This window comes from Balaenoptera borealis (genome assembly GCF_965194805.1).
Source record: "Balaenoptera borealis genome assembly, chromosome: 2".
Lineage (NCBI taxonomy): Eukaryota > Metazoa > Chordata > Mammalia > Artiodactyla > Balaenopteridae > Balaenoptera > Balaenoptera borealis.
In genome coordinates, this window is record NC_138867.1 from 172,110,555 (window position 1) to 172,125,790 (window position 15,236).

The 15,236-nt window shown below is 56.7% G+C and overlaps 1 protein-coding gene across 4 annotated transcripts; it reads left to right on the forward strand.

Annotated features, from left to right (window-relative positions):
* Positions 1-7,276: 7,276 nt before the first annotated feature.
* On the forward strand, positions 7,277-14,655 carry HOMER3 (homer scaffold protein 3). Of its 4 annotated transcripts, XM_082381372.1 has the most exons (12): positions 7,278-7,474; positions 8,030-8,159; positions 8,566-8,603; positions 9,073-9,154; positions 9,242-9,398; positions 9,651-9,782; positions 10,793-10,900; positions 11,901-12,022; positions 12,537-12,693; positions 13,024-13,137; positions 13,247-13,333; positions 14,187-14,655. In XM_082381372.1, the coding sequence occupies exons 4-12, from the start codon at positions 9,141-9,143 to the stop codon at positions 14,376-14,378; spliced, it is 1,083 nt and encodes a 360-aa protein (XP_082237498.1). In that variant the 5' UTR covers positions 7,278-7,474; positions 8,030-8,159; positions 8,566-8,603; positions 9,073-9,140; the 3' UTR covers positions 14,379-14,655. The 4 variants fall into 4 exon arrangements, with proteins under 4 accessions (XP_082237499.1, XP_082237498.1, XP_082237497.1 ...); XM_082381371.1 differs by lacking the exon at positions 8,566-8,603; XM_082381370.1 differs by lacking the exons at positions 8,030-8,159; positions 8,566-8,603.
* Positions 14,656-15,236: the final 581 nt, after the last annotated feature.

The following is a 15,236-nucleotide window of genomic DNA, read 5'->3' on the forward strand; positions in this document are numbered from 1 at the left end:
GGAGGTGGGAGGGTCCCCGTGTGTCCCTCTGCTCTTGGGCATGCCCCTTCCCTCTCTCAGACTCAGTTTCTCCAGCTGTAAAAGGTGTCCACGAAAGCTCCCAACTGGGACCAGCTTCTAAGTTTACTGCTCTGATGTCACAGTCTTAAAGATCTGAATAATTTTTTGACAAGGGGCCCTGCATTTTCCTTTCACGCTGGGTCCTGTAAATCACGCAGGCTACGCTGCTCCCACTGCGTCAATCAACAAGCATTTATGCTGCGCCAGGTGAATGCAAGCAAAGCCAAGCCATGATTCCCCTCTCTGGAAGTGTGTGGCCACTACTCTCAGGCCTCCTGGCTAGAATAACACAGAGCAGGATCCGAACCCAGGCCTCTGATTGCAGCCTGGAAGTAGTCTCCCCTGTGTATGCGGTTGGTGTCCAATGTGTGACCCTTTCTCTGTCCCTTAGTGGGTCCCCTCCTCCAATCCAGCCCAGGGCAAAGCAGGCTCCTCTGTGACCTCCCTTGGGGCTACAGGATCCACATGTTCCGGAAACCAGATGTTTCCGTCCTGTTGGAGGCCTGGGATTTCAGTGATAAGACCAGGGGCCAGCCAGCATCAAGAGTTTTTGAGAGAGAGAAAGAGGAAGGCCAGACAAAGCAGAAAGAGGGTTACTGAGATGAGCTTTCTCCCGGAAGCCCTGGGAGGGATACACGCTTAGAGCCTGTGACCGTCCCCAAAGATATAATGATAGCGCTAATAACAATGTCATTTGTATATCAAGCACAGAGTAGGATACCCTCTGTTTCGTGATAAACGAAGAGGAAAGTATTAGAATCACCCTCCTCAGTCCATTTGCCATGTGGTGTGCTGGCGAATCTTATCTCAACATGTAAAAGCAAATCCTGTCCCTCTCCTGCTCAAAAGCCTCCCATGGCTCCCCAATTCACATTCTTCACTGGGTCCCAGAAGGCCCCTTCTGACCCAGTCTATGAAGCTCTCTGCCCACACGGCCCCCAACTGTGCCCCCCACTCACCCTGCTCCAGCCACACCTGCCTCCTCGATGCCGCTCCAAGGGGCTGAGTGTGTTCCCAGCTCAGGGCCTTTGCACATGCTGTTCCCCTGAATCACCACCTCCTCAGAGCAGCCTTTGCCAACCACCTGTCTTTGCCTGTTGCTCTGCTTGGTTTTCTTTCCTTCGCATAATGCTGTCAGAAGCCAGCCTACTCTGTCCTCTGTCATCCATTCTGTCCACCAGATAGCTGTGAGCGCCCTGAGGGCAGAGCCTCCCACAGTGCTGGCATGCAGTAGGTACTCAATAAACATGAGTTAACAAATGAAGAGCCCCATCTTAAAGAGGAGGAAACAGGGGATCCCCTGGCAGTCCATTGGTTAGGACTCCGTGCTCTCACTGTTGAGGGCCTGGGTTCAATCCCGGGTTGCAGAACGAAGATCCCACAAGCCGCGCAGCACGACAAAAAAAAAAAAAAAAAAAAGAGGAGGAAACAGAGGCCCCCCCCCCCCCCCCCCGTGCATCCATGGAGATGGGCCGTTGGAACATTTGAGTCTGAGCCCAGATTGTATCAAATCTACCTGCAGGGAAGTGAATGCCCCCCCACCCCCTCCAATGGGTAAATAAGACTCCAAAGGCTGCACGGAGCAGGGCCTGGCCTGTCAGATCCAGGTTCGAGGCCAAGCTTTTCCACTTGGCCATTTTTTAATTTGGGGAAGTGGCCTAATTCCCCTGAGCCTCAGTTTCCTCTTCTATAAAAATGAAGTCAGAAGTCGGATCAAGGAGGCAGCCTGTGGGGTCCTGCCATGGGCTGCCATAGCAGGCATCTCCCTCCCTCTTTGTGCCCTCCCACACTGCACGACGTTGGCGCCCCTGAGGGGCCTTTGCCCAAGTCAGGACTCTGAGGGACTCCCAGTCTGGGGTGGTGGCAGAGCCAGACAGAGATACCCCCTCATCATGTAGGGTCAGGGTTGGGGTAGTAGAGGGAGTCTGGGAAGGCTTCCTGGAAGAGGAAGTGTTGGAGCTGGCATTCCAGGCCATAGGTGGGGTTAAGTGCAAAGGCTCAGAAATGAGGCCGAATGCATAGGTTCAGAAATGGGGTTCAGCAGCTTGGCTGATGGAAATGAGGCTCTTGATTCTCCCTCTGAAACCTAACAAGAGAGCCATAGAAGGTGCTGGAGTAGGAAAGTGAGCAATGCCACCAGTTAAGGGGTCCCGGGGGTGGGGATGCTGGTTTAGGGGCTGGCCAGAGGAGTGAATCTGGACTCTAGCCTGTGCCTGGGGACCAGCAACAACCTCCCCTGGCAGACTGAGGGAGGAGGGTGCAGCATCTGAGTCACCCGGTTCCTGCAAGAACATTCGGCACCCAGCGGCCCCACGTGGGCTGTCACAAAGCAGGAACACTGCCCCCGGAGCCCCTCCATGCAGACTTCCCCGAGGCCTCCTGCTCTCTGTTCCCACAGCTGTTCCTTCAAGGCCACAGAAGGAGAGTAGGAGGAGAGGGCAGGTGAAGGGGAGGCCATGTAGGCTGCTTGGCCAGAATTTGGGAGCTTGGGGGAAGGGAAGATTCCCTGGCTGAGGGTCCTGAGTGTCCTGGGGCTGCCAAAGCCTCTGGACTCTGTCTGGGATTGGGAAACTGAGGCTCAGAGAAAGTCAGGGTCTGCCCCTATTCTGCGCAGTGTATAGATACCTCGTTCTCTCCTAAGAGCTGAAACCCTGGGGAATTCCATGGCCGTCCAGTGGTTAGGACGCCCCGCTCTCAATGTTGAGGGCCTGGGTTCAATCCCTGCTCAGGAAACTAAGATCCCGCAAGCCGCACAGCGCCGCTGCCCCCCCGCCAAAAAAAAGAGTTGAAACCTTGTCTGGAGCCTGCAGTGTAAATCTGATCACATCCCTCACTCTCTGGCTCCAAACTCTCCCATGGCTCCCAAGTACCCTCAATACCTCACTGCCATCCACGAGCTCCCACCTGGCTCCCTTAGCCCTCAGCATCCCCTTAGTCTCCTCCCACTCACTCTGTTCTGACCACCCTGGACTCCCTGCTGTTCCTCCAACACACCTAGCCCATCCCCACCTCGGGGCCTTTGCACATGCTGTGCCTCTGCCCAGAGCACTCTTTGTGACTTATTATCCCCATCTGATCCCTCAGCAAAGGTGCAGAGAGAGGGGATCATGTGTCCAGGGACACACATCAAGTTGGTGTGAGTCAGGACTTACACACCCAGGCCTGACTTACTACCCCCCAATCCAAGCCCTCTCCCACAGATGGTGTCACGTTCAAAACAGGCCTCCAGACCAGTCCACCATGGAGATGAATGATTCTCAGCCTCTCCAGGTTTTGCTACCCGAGGTGAGTGCCAGAGACTCTCAGTCCTTAGGCCCAAACCTGCTACTCAGGGAGCTCCTGGGCCAACTTGACTCTCAAGTCTCCCACCGTCCCTCCTGATGTGGCCGTGATTTTTCTGCCCCACTTTCTGCCCTTCACATGAGTAGATGGTGGAGCCTTCAAGGACAACACAGCCAAAAATAATCAGGCCCTGACCTACCTCCCAAAAGTGGGGCAGCCCCGCCCAGCCACCTGGTACCGCGCAGAGGTAATTAGTACATGTGGCAAATGAGTGTAATTAGGTCTGTGGGAACTGAACCACGGATCCAGGTTTGGAGTTTGGAGGGGGCTCAAGGGCCGCTTCCCTCAACCCCCAACCTGCCCTGGTCCTGAGAGGTTGAGTCCATAGCCCAGTGCCAGACCCCCTGCACCAGCCCCTTCATGTCTGGGCCTGAGGGGGTCTGGTTCCATTACTTCCTGAGGGCTGTTTGTTTAATTAATTAACCTTGGCCTTGGGCAGAAATTGAATTGGATCTGAATTTTAGGTGGGGTCACTTTCTAGTGAAGAAAAATCACCAGTATTGAATCATCAAACTCTCCTCTGCCATGACCCCTATGCGTCCACCCCATGCTGGGAGATGCCAAGCCCAAGAGAGGCCTCAGCCCAGCCCTTGAGATACCCTCAGGCTGGGGGAATCAGCGCTGGACACAGACACCCCCTGGGGTCAGGGTTGGGCTACAAGGAGGGAGGATGTTGGGAAAGGTTCAGCAGAAGAGGAAAGAGGGCTTCTTAGAGAAGAGGGCATGGGGGGTGGGGGTTTGAGGAATGAATAGGAGTTTGCCAGGAGGATAAGGTCTAGTGGCTGGCCCAACTAGCCAGCCTGGGGCAATAGGGAGTAGGAGAAGGAGAATGGTTAGAGAGGCACATACAGGGCCCAGAGCTAAAGATTTAGAGGATATCATGCCAGGTTGGACCCATTTCTGTTCTCAAGAGCTCACGCCTGGTTGGGACCCTTCAAACCCTAAAAGAGAAAATCTTAAGAACTTGGCTCAGGGTCGAAACCACATGCCAAGAATAACTATAATGTTTATAACAGCAAGCATTTATTAAATTCCTAGGGTCATGCCCTCTTCACGCCAGGACATGTTGGAACCTTACAGGAAACCTCAGAAGTGAGCACCATTCTTATGCACATTTTATAGATGGGGAAACTAAAGTGCAGGGAAGGAAAGTGACTTCTTTAAGGTCACCCTGCTGGTAGGAGGCAGGGCTGGGATTCACTCCCTGGCTCCTGTGACTCTGGAGGCCACCAAGGACCAAGGCGGGGCCTTGGGACCCCTTCCTTCTGGAAACATTTATAGAGTTCCTGCTGCAAGTCAGGCCTTGCTCTAGAGACAGAGCCATGGAAGAAGTAGACAGTAACCAAATCATGACATAAACAGATCTAAGTGGCCACTGTGACTCATGCCATGAGGTTGGGCATGTGGCTTTGGGGAAGTGTGACAGACCTCCCCTGCTCTGGTGGGACAGGAACCCTCCAGGGAGGAGAAATGATATAACTTCAGCCCAAAGGTTGGGTCAGATTTAACTAGGCAGAGGCCAGATCCTGACCTCTAAGAGCCACTCTGTAAACGCGGCTGCCCTAGAGCCGAACAAGCTGTTCTATTTCCTGCTTGGTTCCTCCTGTGACAGGAAGCTCATTCCCTCATGTCCTTCCTCAGCCCCAAGAGAAAGCTGTTGTTACTAGTCAGCCACCTTGGGTTGGTGGCCTCTGTTCGCCCCTCAAGGACATTCCCAGTAAGAGAGGCCCAAGAACCAGGCAGAAGAGGGCTCAGGCTGGGATGGTAGTGGCAGCTCAGGGCAGCCCCCTACCCATCTATATCCAGGGGACAGTGAGAAGCTGCTGGTGTTGCCTGGATCCTTCCTGCCTCCTCCCCCCACCCACAGCCCTGTAAGCATCAGCCCATTCTCCAGGCAAGAAAACTGAGGTCTACACTGACAAAATCACTCCCTCAGTTTGAACTTGATTAAGACAACGTCAGGTCAGGGCTGCTCAAGGCCAGCCGCATCCTTGTCCTTCCTGGAGACCTGAGAGGGGACCCCATTCTCCCTCATGCTGTTGCCTCCTGCCCTCATAAGGGGTAAAGTCTGCCCAGGCTCCTCGCCCAGCCGCCCCCACAGAACAACCACAAGGCCCCAGCTCTACAGCCAGCCAGCACTCAGCACACACTGAGCAGCTTCCAGAAGCCTTGGCTCTGCCGGCACCTTTCCAGTTACTTTTTTTTTTATTTTAATTTTTAAATTTTCTTTTTTTTTTTCGGTAATAAGGAAAAGTCATTCTTTGCACAGAACAGACGGTATTTTCTTTGTTCCCTACAGTGTTCAAGCGTTTTGTGGCTTCGGGCCTGAGAGTGAAGCCAAATCCTTTGCTTATGCAGATGCCGTGTGAAGTTAAAGGCAACTGGGGAAACTGAGTCTGCAGCTCTGTTTTCCTAGCTGGAGTGATAGTACCTCTCATGCTGAGTGAGGCTGGGGCTCCAGGATGGGCCAGCTCTGGCCACAATCGAACAAATAAATAGATCAGGGATCCCACAGAAAGGGATGGGGTGGTGGAACAGGGGCAGGTGATATCCCTTCCAAACCCAGGATAGTTAGGGAAGCTTCCAGGAGGCAAGGGGGCAGTGGAGCTGAGCCTGGAAGGACGAAACAGAATATATGCCTTTGGGAAGGGCATTCTAGGTAGAAGAAACAGCTTGGGCAAAGGCCTGGAGGGAGGAAAACTCAGATCTTGGCCTGGGAGTAAGTCTCCGGAAATGACATGATCTGGGATTCATCTAAAGGTAATTTGAAGGAAGCTACCAGCTCAGATGTGCGATTCTTGTTGGCGGAAACAGACAGACAAGAACAGGGAAAGGACGTAGAGGAGAGGAAAAGCAAAAACCTGGCATGTGAGTCAGAGCTTCAGGGAAGTGCAGGGCTTGGTTCTGAGGAGCCCCGGTACCTCTGTCCATGAACCCGATGGCACTCTGTGACTTTGGAGACACTGTGTGTCTCCAGAGAAAGGGCAGATACAGGACTGAAAAGTGGGCTCCACAGGCAGGCTCAGACCAGGAGATCCTGGCTTGGCTCTAAAAGGACCCTCTCCCAGCAAGTGTAGGAAGGGGTGGACTCCCTCTGACCAGAGGTGGCAAACCTGGGCCTGTGGACCTCCAGGCAATTCACCCATTTGGTGGCAAGTGGACACTGACATTCCCTCCACCTGGATTTGGGGACCCTATAACACAGCAACGATAATCCTAATCCAGCCTCATTGGCATTGTTACAGTTGTTTTAGGGGACACAGAAGCCCCGAGGTTGACAGAAGACCCAACCTGGGGATCAGGGTGAGGTGGGAGAGCAGGCAGGAAGAATTCTGAGCAGGGGACCTGGGATCAAGCCCCATAAAGTGCCTACTGTTTGCCTCTCTCTCATCTTCCAGCCCCCTCTCTGCTGAGGTCTCTTTCATTTTCTGGATACAGCCACTGAGAGCTACTGTGTGCAGGCGCCTGGGCCCACCAAGGCAGCAGATGTGCCCTGCCCCTGGACTCCCATCGGGTGAAGAGGAACCTGATTCCCCATCACGGGCAAAAGCAGCAGAGGCCCTGAGGGTCAGGGCCCCCTTTGAAGAGAGGATGAGGCCACATTCTCCTCTGTCCACCTAGGTCTGTCTGTCTGTCTGTCTCCTGTGTCTCTGCCTCTCTCCTTCATCTCTCTGTCTCTAGGTCTGGGTGTCTGTCTCCACCCCATTCCCTGTCCCCTTCCGCACCCTTCTTAACCTCTCGTCCCCAATCCTCCCCCCTTCCTCCCTGCTCGCGCCCCTCCTTCTCCCTCTCCCTCCACCTTCGGCCGGCAGGGGGCGCTGCGGGGCGGCCTCGGCGGCCCGGGGAGGCGGGGCGGGCGGCGGCCGCGTCGGGACTCGCCGCGATGGGACCGGAGACGGCGCGGGCGGCGGCGGCGGCGGCGCAGACAAAGGCGCGGGCGGTGCGGAGGGCGGCGCGGAGGGCGCGGGCCCCGGAGCCAGCGAGCGAGCGGGGCGCCCGTCTGCGGGGAGTCGGCGCCGCGGGGCCGCACCCGCTTAGCGCCCGGACACTTGCGGGGCGCCGAGCCGGCAGGGTGAGCCCGGCCAGCTGAGCCAGCGCTGGGGGCGCGGGGGGCCCCGAAGTTCCAGGGCCGGGGAGAGGGCGCTGGGGGTCCCGAAGTTCCGGATACGGAGGCTGGGGGCAGCTGGGGGAGCCCCGAAGTTCCAGGGCTTGAGAGGGCGCGGGGACCCCGAAGTTCCGGAGTCGGGGTCGGGGAGGGGACAATGCGAGCGGTTCCCGAAGTTCCGGACCCGTCATTGGAGGAGGCTGTGAAGATGTCTCCGACGTTTCGGACCTGGGGTGGAGGGGCGACGCGAGGGAACCCCGAAACTCAGGACCCGGGGATGGAAGGGTGGCAGGGGGTTCCCCGAAGTTCAGGAGTCAGGGACAGCGCGCAGGATACCCTAAGCTCTGGACCTGCGGTTGCAGGAGGTAGATAACGTGTCCCCGAAGTTCTGGACCCGGAGTGGGGGGGGGCGTCGCAGGGATCCTGGAAGTTCCAGGGTCGGGGGCGGCACTTCCCGAAGTTGGGGCGCGCATAGGGCACCCTGGTCCTGACCCTGGGAACTCGATCCTGACTGAATATCAGATCCCCTGGACTGGGGCTCCTGGGGTGGGGCTTCGCCCCCGCACGCGATTGTGGATCCCGGACACCGGGCGGAGTCGGGCTCCCCTTTGGAGCCCCGCGGTCGGCAGCGTCCGAGGCGCATGACTAGTTGGTGAGTAACTTTTCCCAATGCCGCAAGTCGCTGCAGGAACGTCCGCTGCAGGAACGTCCGGCCAGGAGGGGCCTGAGTTTCTAGGACCCCTGCGCCCCGGAACCCTGGCTCGACCCAGGACCCACCCCCAACCCCGGTCAAAGTCTCTGCCCCTCCCCCACCCTGGGGCTCCGGTTTCAGACCCTGTGACCGGGACAGCAGCTGCCCAGGACAGAGTGGGGCGCCATTCCCCCCTCTGACCACGGAGGCTACCGAGTCCGGGCCTCCCTTCCCTTAGTTTGCCTCCCCCCCTCCCCCAGGTCCCTCGTGGACCTGGATCCCGCCCAGCCCCATGGTACTGGGATTGAGTGGTGATGGGTGGGCACCACGGTAGACCTGTTCAGCCACATCTTGTCTTTTTAACTAGGCTGGAGGCTCCCTGGGGATTTGGACTTTGACTCCAAGGTGTGCCTCTGCCCTACAGTGGAAGCTGAGGGGTCTCTTTGTGGGTCCAGTGGGGGACTGGTCTCCCAGTAGGCACCTGTCAATGCCCCACTTTTTGATGGAGGCCTGCTTTGAGGAGTGATGGACGAAAGTGTCAGGAAGTACTGAACAGGAGTTGGCCACCTTGGCCTCCTCCACCCAGCCCAGAGATTGAGAAGACTTCACTGGGGGTCCAGTAACCAGGAAGATGTGAGGTTTATGCTTGGCTGTTAGATGCCACCTGGCTCCTATCAGAGGCCGTCTCCTGCCCAGGGTGTTGCAAGAGCTTCCTCCCAATGGAGAGAGTTGGGGTCTTCTTGCTGAGTGGTTCCCTCACTTTTGGATTGAAGTTCTATGAATGGTGTACTTGGAAGTGGGTCCTGGGGCTGGACATGCTTGGCCTCCCTCAACCTGGTCTGCGGAGACACTCACAAACCTCCTGTCCCCCCAGAGGCCAAGCCAGCAGTTCCTACCATCCCCCTGGCTGTCCCTTGGAGCCCACCCAGACAAGCCTGACCAATGTCCACAGCCAGGTGAGCCCCTGCTTCTACCAAAGCTTGGCCTTGAGTCCCCTGGGGGGCCGGTGCCTGGCCCCCGCTGAACACCCTCTCCCCATGCAGGGAGCAGCCCATCTTCAGCACACGGGCGCACGTGTTCCAGATCGACCCGGCCACCAAGCGGAACTGGATCCCCGCGGGCAAACACGCACTCACTGTCTCCTACTTTTACGATGCCACCCGCAACGTCTACCGAATCATCAGCCTTGGGGGTGCCAAGGTCCTGGTGGGGCTTGGGTGGGGTGGCAGGTGCCAAGAATCCCAGGGACAAGCCTGGTTCAGTCGCTTCCTTGCTGTGTGCCTTGGGGGCCGGGGGAGTACCCTGAGTCTTTCTGGGTCTCAATCTTCCTCCTGAAATGGCTCAGACCAAGGACCTCTGAGGTGTTGATACAAAGCTATACCCCTGGGGGTTTCACATTCATTATTACCAGTCCCATCACCCGGGAACTTTTCTCCCCACCACCTTCCCCAGGCCATCATCAACAGCACTGTCACCCCCAACATGACATTTACCAAAACCTCCCAGAAGTTCGGGCAGTGGGCAGACAGTCGCGCCAACACCGTCTATGGCCTTGGCTTTGCTTCTGAGCAGCATCTGACTCAGGTGGGCCTGCAGGGATACATGGTGGGAGGAATGAGGCTGGGGCTGGGTCTTCTCTTGGAGGTGCACTGTGGGACCCTGGACAGATGCTGGGCCTCCATCTTCCCAGTTGCAGAATGGGCCTACAGAATTGGACAAGCCAGTAGCTTCTTCCCACTTCCCTGGTTCACGTCCCAGCTCTGTTGGCCACCTGCTCTGATTTCGGACACACCCTGCCCCTCTCTGGGTGCCTAGGATGGGCTGGGTGCTTCCCCGCACCCCTGGCATTACCTTCTTTATCGCCTCCCTCCACCCTCTGCTGTTTCTAGAGTTCAGTATTGTCTTATCCATTGTTTCCCTGTATGGTTCGTGCTCTCTGAATCCTGTTGAGTTCATGATGCTTTTCTTCGCTTTTCTTCTAGAAGCATTAGTTTTCCTTTCAAATTTAGATCTTTGAATTAATTTCTACCAGAGGTTTAAAGGAGGAGTATTTTTTTTCCACATGAGTATTCAGTTGCTCTTGGGCCATTTTTTGAAAAAACCATCTACCCCCCCCCCAACTCCCAATGAATTGCACTGGCCCCTTTGCACAAATCAAGTGGCTGTATGTCTGTAAATATGTTTCTTTAAAAAATTACTTTCAAGCTAAGGAAATTTATTTTAAAATGAAAAAAAAAAAAGTGTATCCTACCCTAGCTGGAAATGAAAGACAGATTAGCACCCACTTGAGGCTCTCCTTGCTGAAATAAGCCTGATTGAGAGGGAAAGGGGGTCCCTTTCTCAAGGTGGCTCAATGTGATACACCTCCATGAACATCCCACCCACCCCCCATCCTGATACCCACTCTGCTCATTGGGCATCATTTTCCAAGCCTTCTTCCCACTCTTCCAGTTCATGAGAGGAGAGGATGCACTCAGTTCTAAAGTTCCTTCCAAAGCGACAGAGCTGACACTGGGTGGAGCTAATGTGGTGGGAACCTGGGGGGAGGGGGCTGGGAGTTTGTTGACTGTCTGTTCCTGCCCCCCATTCCTCAGTTTGCTGAGAAGTTCCAGGAAGTGAAGGAAGCAGCGAGGCTGGCACGGGAGAAATCTCAGGATGGGGGAGAGCTCACCAGTCCAGCCCTGGGGCTCACTGCCCACCAGGTCAGCACTCCCTGTCGCATGCGTGCCAGGAGATCAACTGATATTGGGGAGTCTAGGTGCTGTGCCGGTTCCCAGGACCAAACGCTCACAGATGATGTAAAACTAGATCCATGGCAAGGACCATGGAAGAGGGCTTTGGGTGCCATGGGAGCGTGTCATAGGCTGTCCAAATGTTAGATCAAGGAAGGCCAGAAAACCAGCTCACAGGGCAGAGTTGAAATGTGGAAGTTGAAATGGCCAAGTAGAGGGGCAGAGTAAAAAACTGTCCCTGGGTGTTTTCCCCCACTAACTTATTCAGTATCATTTTTTAAAAAATATTTATTATTTATTTTATTTATTTATTTTGGCTGCACCGAGTCTTAGTTGCGGCTCATGGGATCTTCGTTGCGGCATGTGGGCTTCTTAGTTGCGGCACACAGACTCTTAGTAGTGGCATGCATGCAGGATCTATTCCCTGACCAGGGATCAAACCCGGGCCCGCTGCATTGGGAGCATGGAGTCCCACCCGCTGGACCACCAGGGAAGTCCCTCAGCATCATTTATTGACCACATACTGTGTGCCAGGCCCAGGGCTGGGCACAGGGATTAAGGAGATGTAAAAGTAGGTTGGTGCAGGCAGCAGGTGGATTCATAATGAATTTAGCCTGATGGAGTGGGTTTCCTGTAGGAATTTTAAATGGATGTTGAAATTTGGCCCCAGGGAAGGTCATTGCTATGAGGGAACAGCATGGAAGTTTTGGATTGCTCCCCACTTTGCAGATTATGAGTATCTCCCGGGGTTTAGGCTAGCCTGCATCAGGTTTGCTCCTGGGGGTTGGTGAGAGCCCAGCAGGCAAGATGGGGGGCAGGGCCCAGAAAGGGGCCATCGGGAGCCATGGGTGGTGGGTGAGGAGGGGAAAGGAGCAATCAGATCCCAGAGCTGGGAAGGACCTCCTGCCCTCAGTCACGACCCAAGTAGCATCAGCCCTTACTGTGCCCTCACTTCTGCCCATGCTCTTAGGTGCCCCCGAGCCCCCTCGTCAGCTCCAACGGCCCCGGCGACGAGAAGCTATTCCGCAGCCAGAGCGCGGACGCTCCCGGCCCCGCTGAGCGCGAGCGGCTCAGAAAGATGCTGTCCGAGGGGTGAGGGGGTAGGGCGGGGCACAGGGGCGTGGCAGGACGAAGGGCGGGGGAAGAGGGGAGAGGAAGTTCTCAGAAACTGTAGGGACTTGTTCAAGCGGCGGGATCTGACACTGGACCCAAGGCCTGTGGTAGGAGAGGAGACACCCAGATTATGACCCTTCCAGAGCCGACCCCGCTCCTGCCTCATCCATTCCTCGGGGCTAACCCCAGCCTGTCCACATCTCCCGCGGCTAATTCTAAACCCACGGGTGCCTCCCCACCCACTTTGTTCTGTCCACATCCCCTGGGCTGATCCTGCTTGGCCTTCCGACTGTGTCTCACTGAACTGACACCAAAGCGCCTACTTTGACCCCACCCCCGGCAAGACTCCGCCTCCCCGGGAAGTCCCCACCCCCTAGTCCCGGGGTATCTTGACCCCGCCCATAACCCCGCCCCCAGCCCAGCACCTCCCTCACCCTGCCTCAGGCCCAGTGAGGCCCCGCCCTGCCCTTTGCCGACTCCAGCGTCCCCGCAGCTCGGTGGGCGAGGTGCAGTGGGAGGCCGAGTTCTTCGCGCTGCAGGACAGTAACAACAAGTTGGCGAGCGCCCTGCGAGAGGCCAACGCGGCCGCCGCCCAGTGGAGGCAGCAGCTGGAGGCCCAGCGCGCAGAGGCCGAGAGGCTGCGACAGCGGGTGAGGAAGCCCCTCCCTCCCAGAGACCCCAAGTGGCCCGGACCACTGTGAAGCCCCTGCCTCCTATCTGTCCTGGGTTCCCCGGCTGGCTGTGTGATCTCGGCAAATCACTTCCCTGAGCCTTAGCTTCTTGTTCTGTAGTATGGGTCTGAAATAATGTCAGCCTCAGAGGGTTGTCAGACCCAAAAGACCTACCTGCCAGAGGCGGGGTGGCAGCCCCAACCAGAAGGGGTTAGTGCCCAGTCATGGGCTTGGCTGGTCAGGCATATTCCCCAGGGATCAGGAGAGTACAGGCTGGGGCGTCAGGGGCTGACCTTCCTGTCTGCACAGGTGGCTGAGCTGGAGGCCCAGGCTGCCACCGCCGAGCCACCCGCAGTCAGTGATAAGGAGGGACCGGGCCAGTCGCTGGAGCAGCTGGAGGCACTAGTGCAAACTAAGGACCAGGTGTGTGAGCGTGTCTGTACGCATTTGTGTTTCCTCGGGCCCTGCCTTCCCTGATCTCCCATGGGGGAGCCAGGACTCTCAGAACAGATTCTGGGAACTTCTCCATTAGGAGATCCAGACGCTGAAGAGCCAGACTGGTGGTCCCCGTGAGGCCCCAGAAACCGCCGAGCGTGAGGAGACGCAGCAGAAGGTGCAGGTGTGTGCGGTTGCTGTGAGGCAGGTTGGGGTACAAGCCATGGCAGCCAGCCTCTGACATAGGACAGACCTGGCATCTTCCCTACCTAGTGGGTTCTGGGCAGCTATGTGCCTCCCTGGCCTTCAGTTTCTTCACCTATAAATGGAGTCAGGAAGACATCTAAGGTTGTGAAGGATTTGGATGACCAGGTGCATGGAAGGACTGAATCACAGTGGGTGGTTTATAAAAGATGGTTATTAGTACAATATTTCATCTCCTTCCATTCATTCAACAAGCAGTTTTTGAGTCTCTGTTGAATCTTCATTCTTGACCCCATCAAATCCTCACACATTCCCAGCCTGAGGTCAGGAGCTTGCATTTGTACCCAGGTGTGGGCTGGCCTGGCCCTCACTGAAGACTTTATCTGAGAAAGCTTCAAGCATGTCCTGTGAGTCCAGCAGAAGGGAGAAGTTAAAGGAGCTGGTACCCCCAAAGAGAGAGAAGTTGGGGGAATGCTCCCTGTTGTTTCCTGGGCAGAGTGCACAGCACATGTAAAGGCCCTGAGGTGGGGAGAAAGTATGTTCAAGGAACCACAAGGAAGCCAGCAAGCCTGGGTTGTAATGAGCAAGGAGGGGCATGGATTTCATTCCCAGCATGATGGGTGACGAGGGTCTTGAGCAGAAGAGGAATGTGGTCATTTCAATGATGTTCCAATCAGCCAGGGGACCAGGGAGTGTCTTGGGTAGAGGTGGCAGGGAGGAGGCCAGGAGACAGAGACGGCTTGGCCCAGAGGGGAGGCTGTGGGGATAGCATTCAGATGCTGGACCCTTGAGACTTGCTGGGGCCCCCAACCCTGCTTGCCCTCTCCCTGCAGGAACTGGAGACCCGAAACGCGGAGCTGGAGCACCAGCTGCGGGCAACAGAGCGCAGCCTGGAGGAGGCACGGGTGGAGCGGGAGCGGGCACGGGCCGAGGTGGGCCGGGCCGCGCAGCTGCTGGACGTCAGGCTGTTTGAGCTGAGCGAGCTGCGGGAGGGCCTGGCCCGCCTGGCCGAGGGCGCGCCCTGAGTCCGGCCTCTGGGTCTACGTGGGAGCAGGGGCCTGCGGGAGCTAGTTTTACATGAACGATTCCCACCTGGGGCACGGGCCAGGCCGCAGGCGGCACAGTGGGCCATTCCCCCTGGCAGGGAGTGGGGCCCGACTCAGCCTGGGGAGGGCCTGTCCACAGTACTCCAGCCGGCCCTGGCTGTTCACAGCTCATGGGCTGTTTTTGAGCTCTTCATCGTGTAGAATTTCTAGACTCCCCAGGGCACGTGCTGGTGCCCAAATTACATTTCTAAGCGTGGCTGTGTGTGTGGTGTGTGAGCACCTAGGTACCTAGTCGCCGTCACTGGACCCTCTGCCCTCAGTCTGTGTAGGGTTTGGTAAGCCACTCAGAGATGAGGGAGGCTCAGAAAGCCTCAGGGTCAGGCAGGCCTGACCAGGCCACCTACTTGGGGCCCAGGCCACATGGCTCTGCTGCCCCATCTTCCTGGGCTCTGCCCATGTTGTCTGGACCAGTCTGGACTAAGGTGGACCCTGGTTAAGGAATCCCCCCACCACTTTGCTCTGGCCACAAACCCCAAATGCAAGCAGGTGGGCAGGAGGGGAAGGTCCTAGCACATGGCTGTGTTCACTGGGTATGGGAGGGATCTCACCAAAACATCTGCATTTGCAGAGTAGAGCAGTTGCTATGCCCATTTTCCAGATGAAGAAACCAAGGCCCACATAAGGGGCTTCACCAACCCAAGGTCACTCGGCTGGAATGGTCAGCACTGCAGTTCAAAGCTTTGGGCCTGGCCTGACAGGAAAGGAGACCTGGGGGGTGGGGGGTGGTAAGTGGTGTTCTGGGAGACTTGAGAAGTACAGGCAGTCATACCCTCCTCC

Excerpts from the sequence above, each read along its gene's own strand:
- HOMER3 (XM_082381372.1), top strand. Across the intron at positions 9,783-10,792 it reads CTGAGCAGCATCTGACTCAG|TTTGCTGAGAAGTTCCAGGA; the intron begins GTGGGCCTGCAG and ends CCCATTCCTCAG. Across the intron at positions 13,138-13,246 it reads TAGTGCAAACTAAGGACCAG|GAGATCCAGACGCTGAAGAG; the intron begins GTGTGTGAGCGT and ends CTTCTCCATTAG.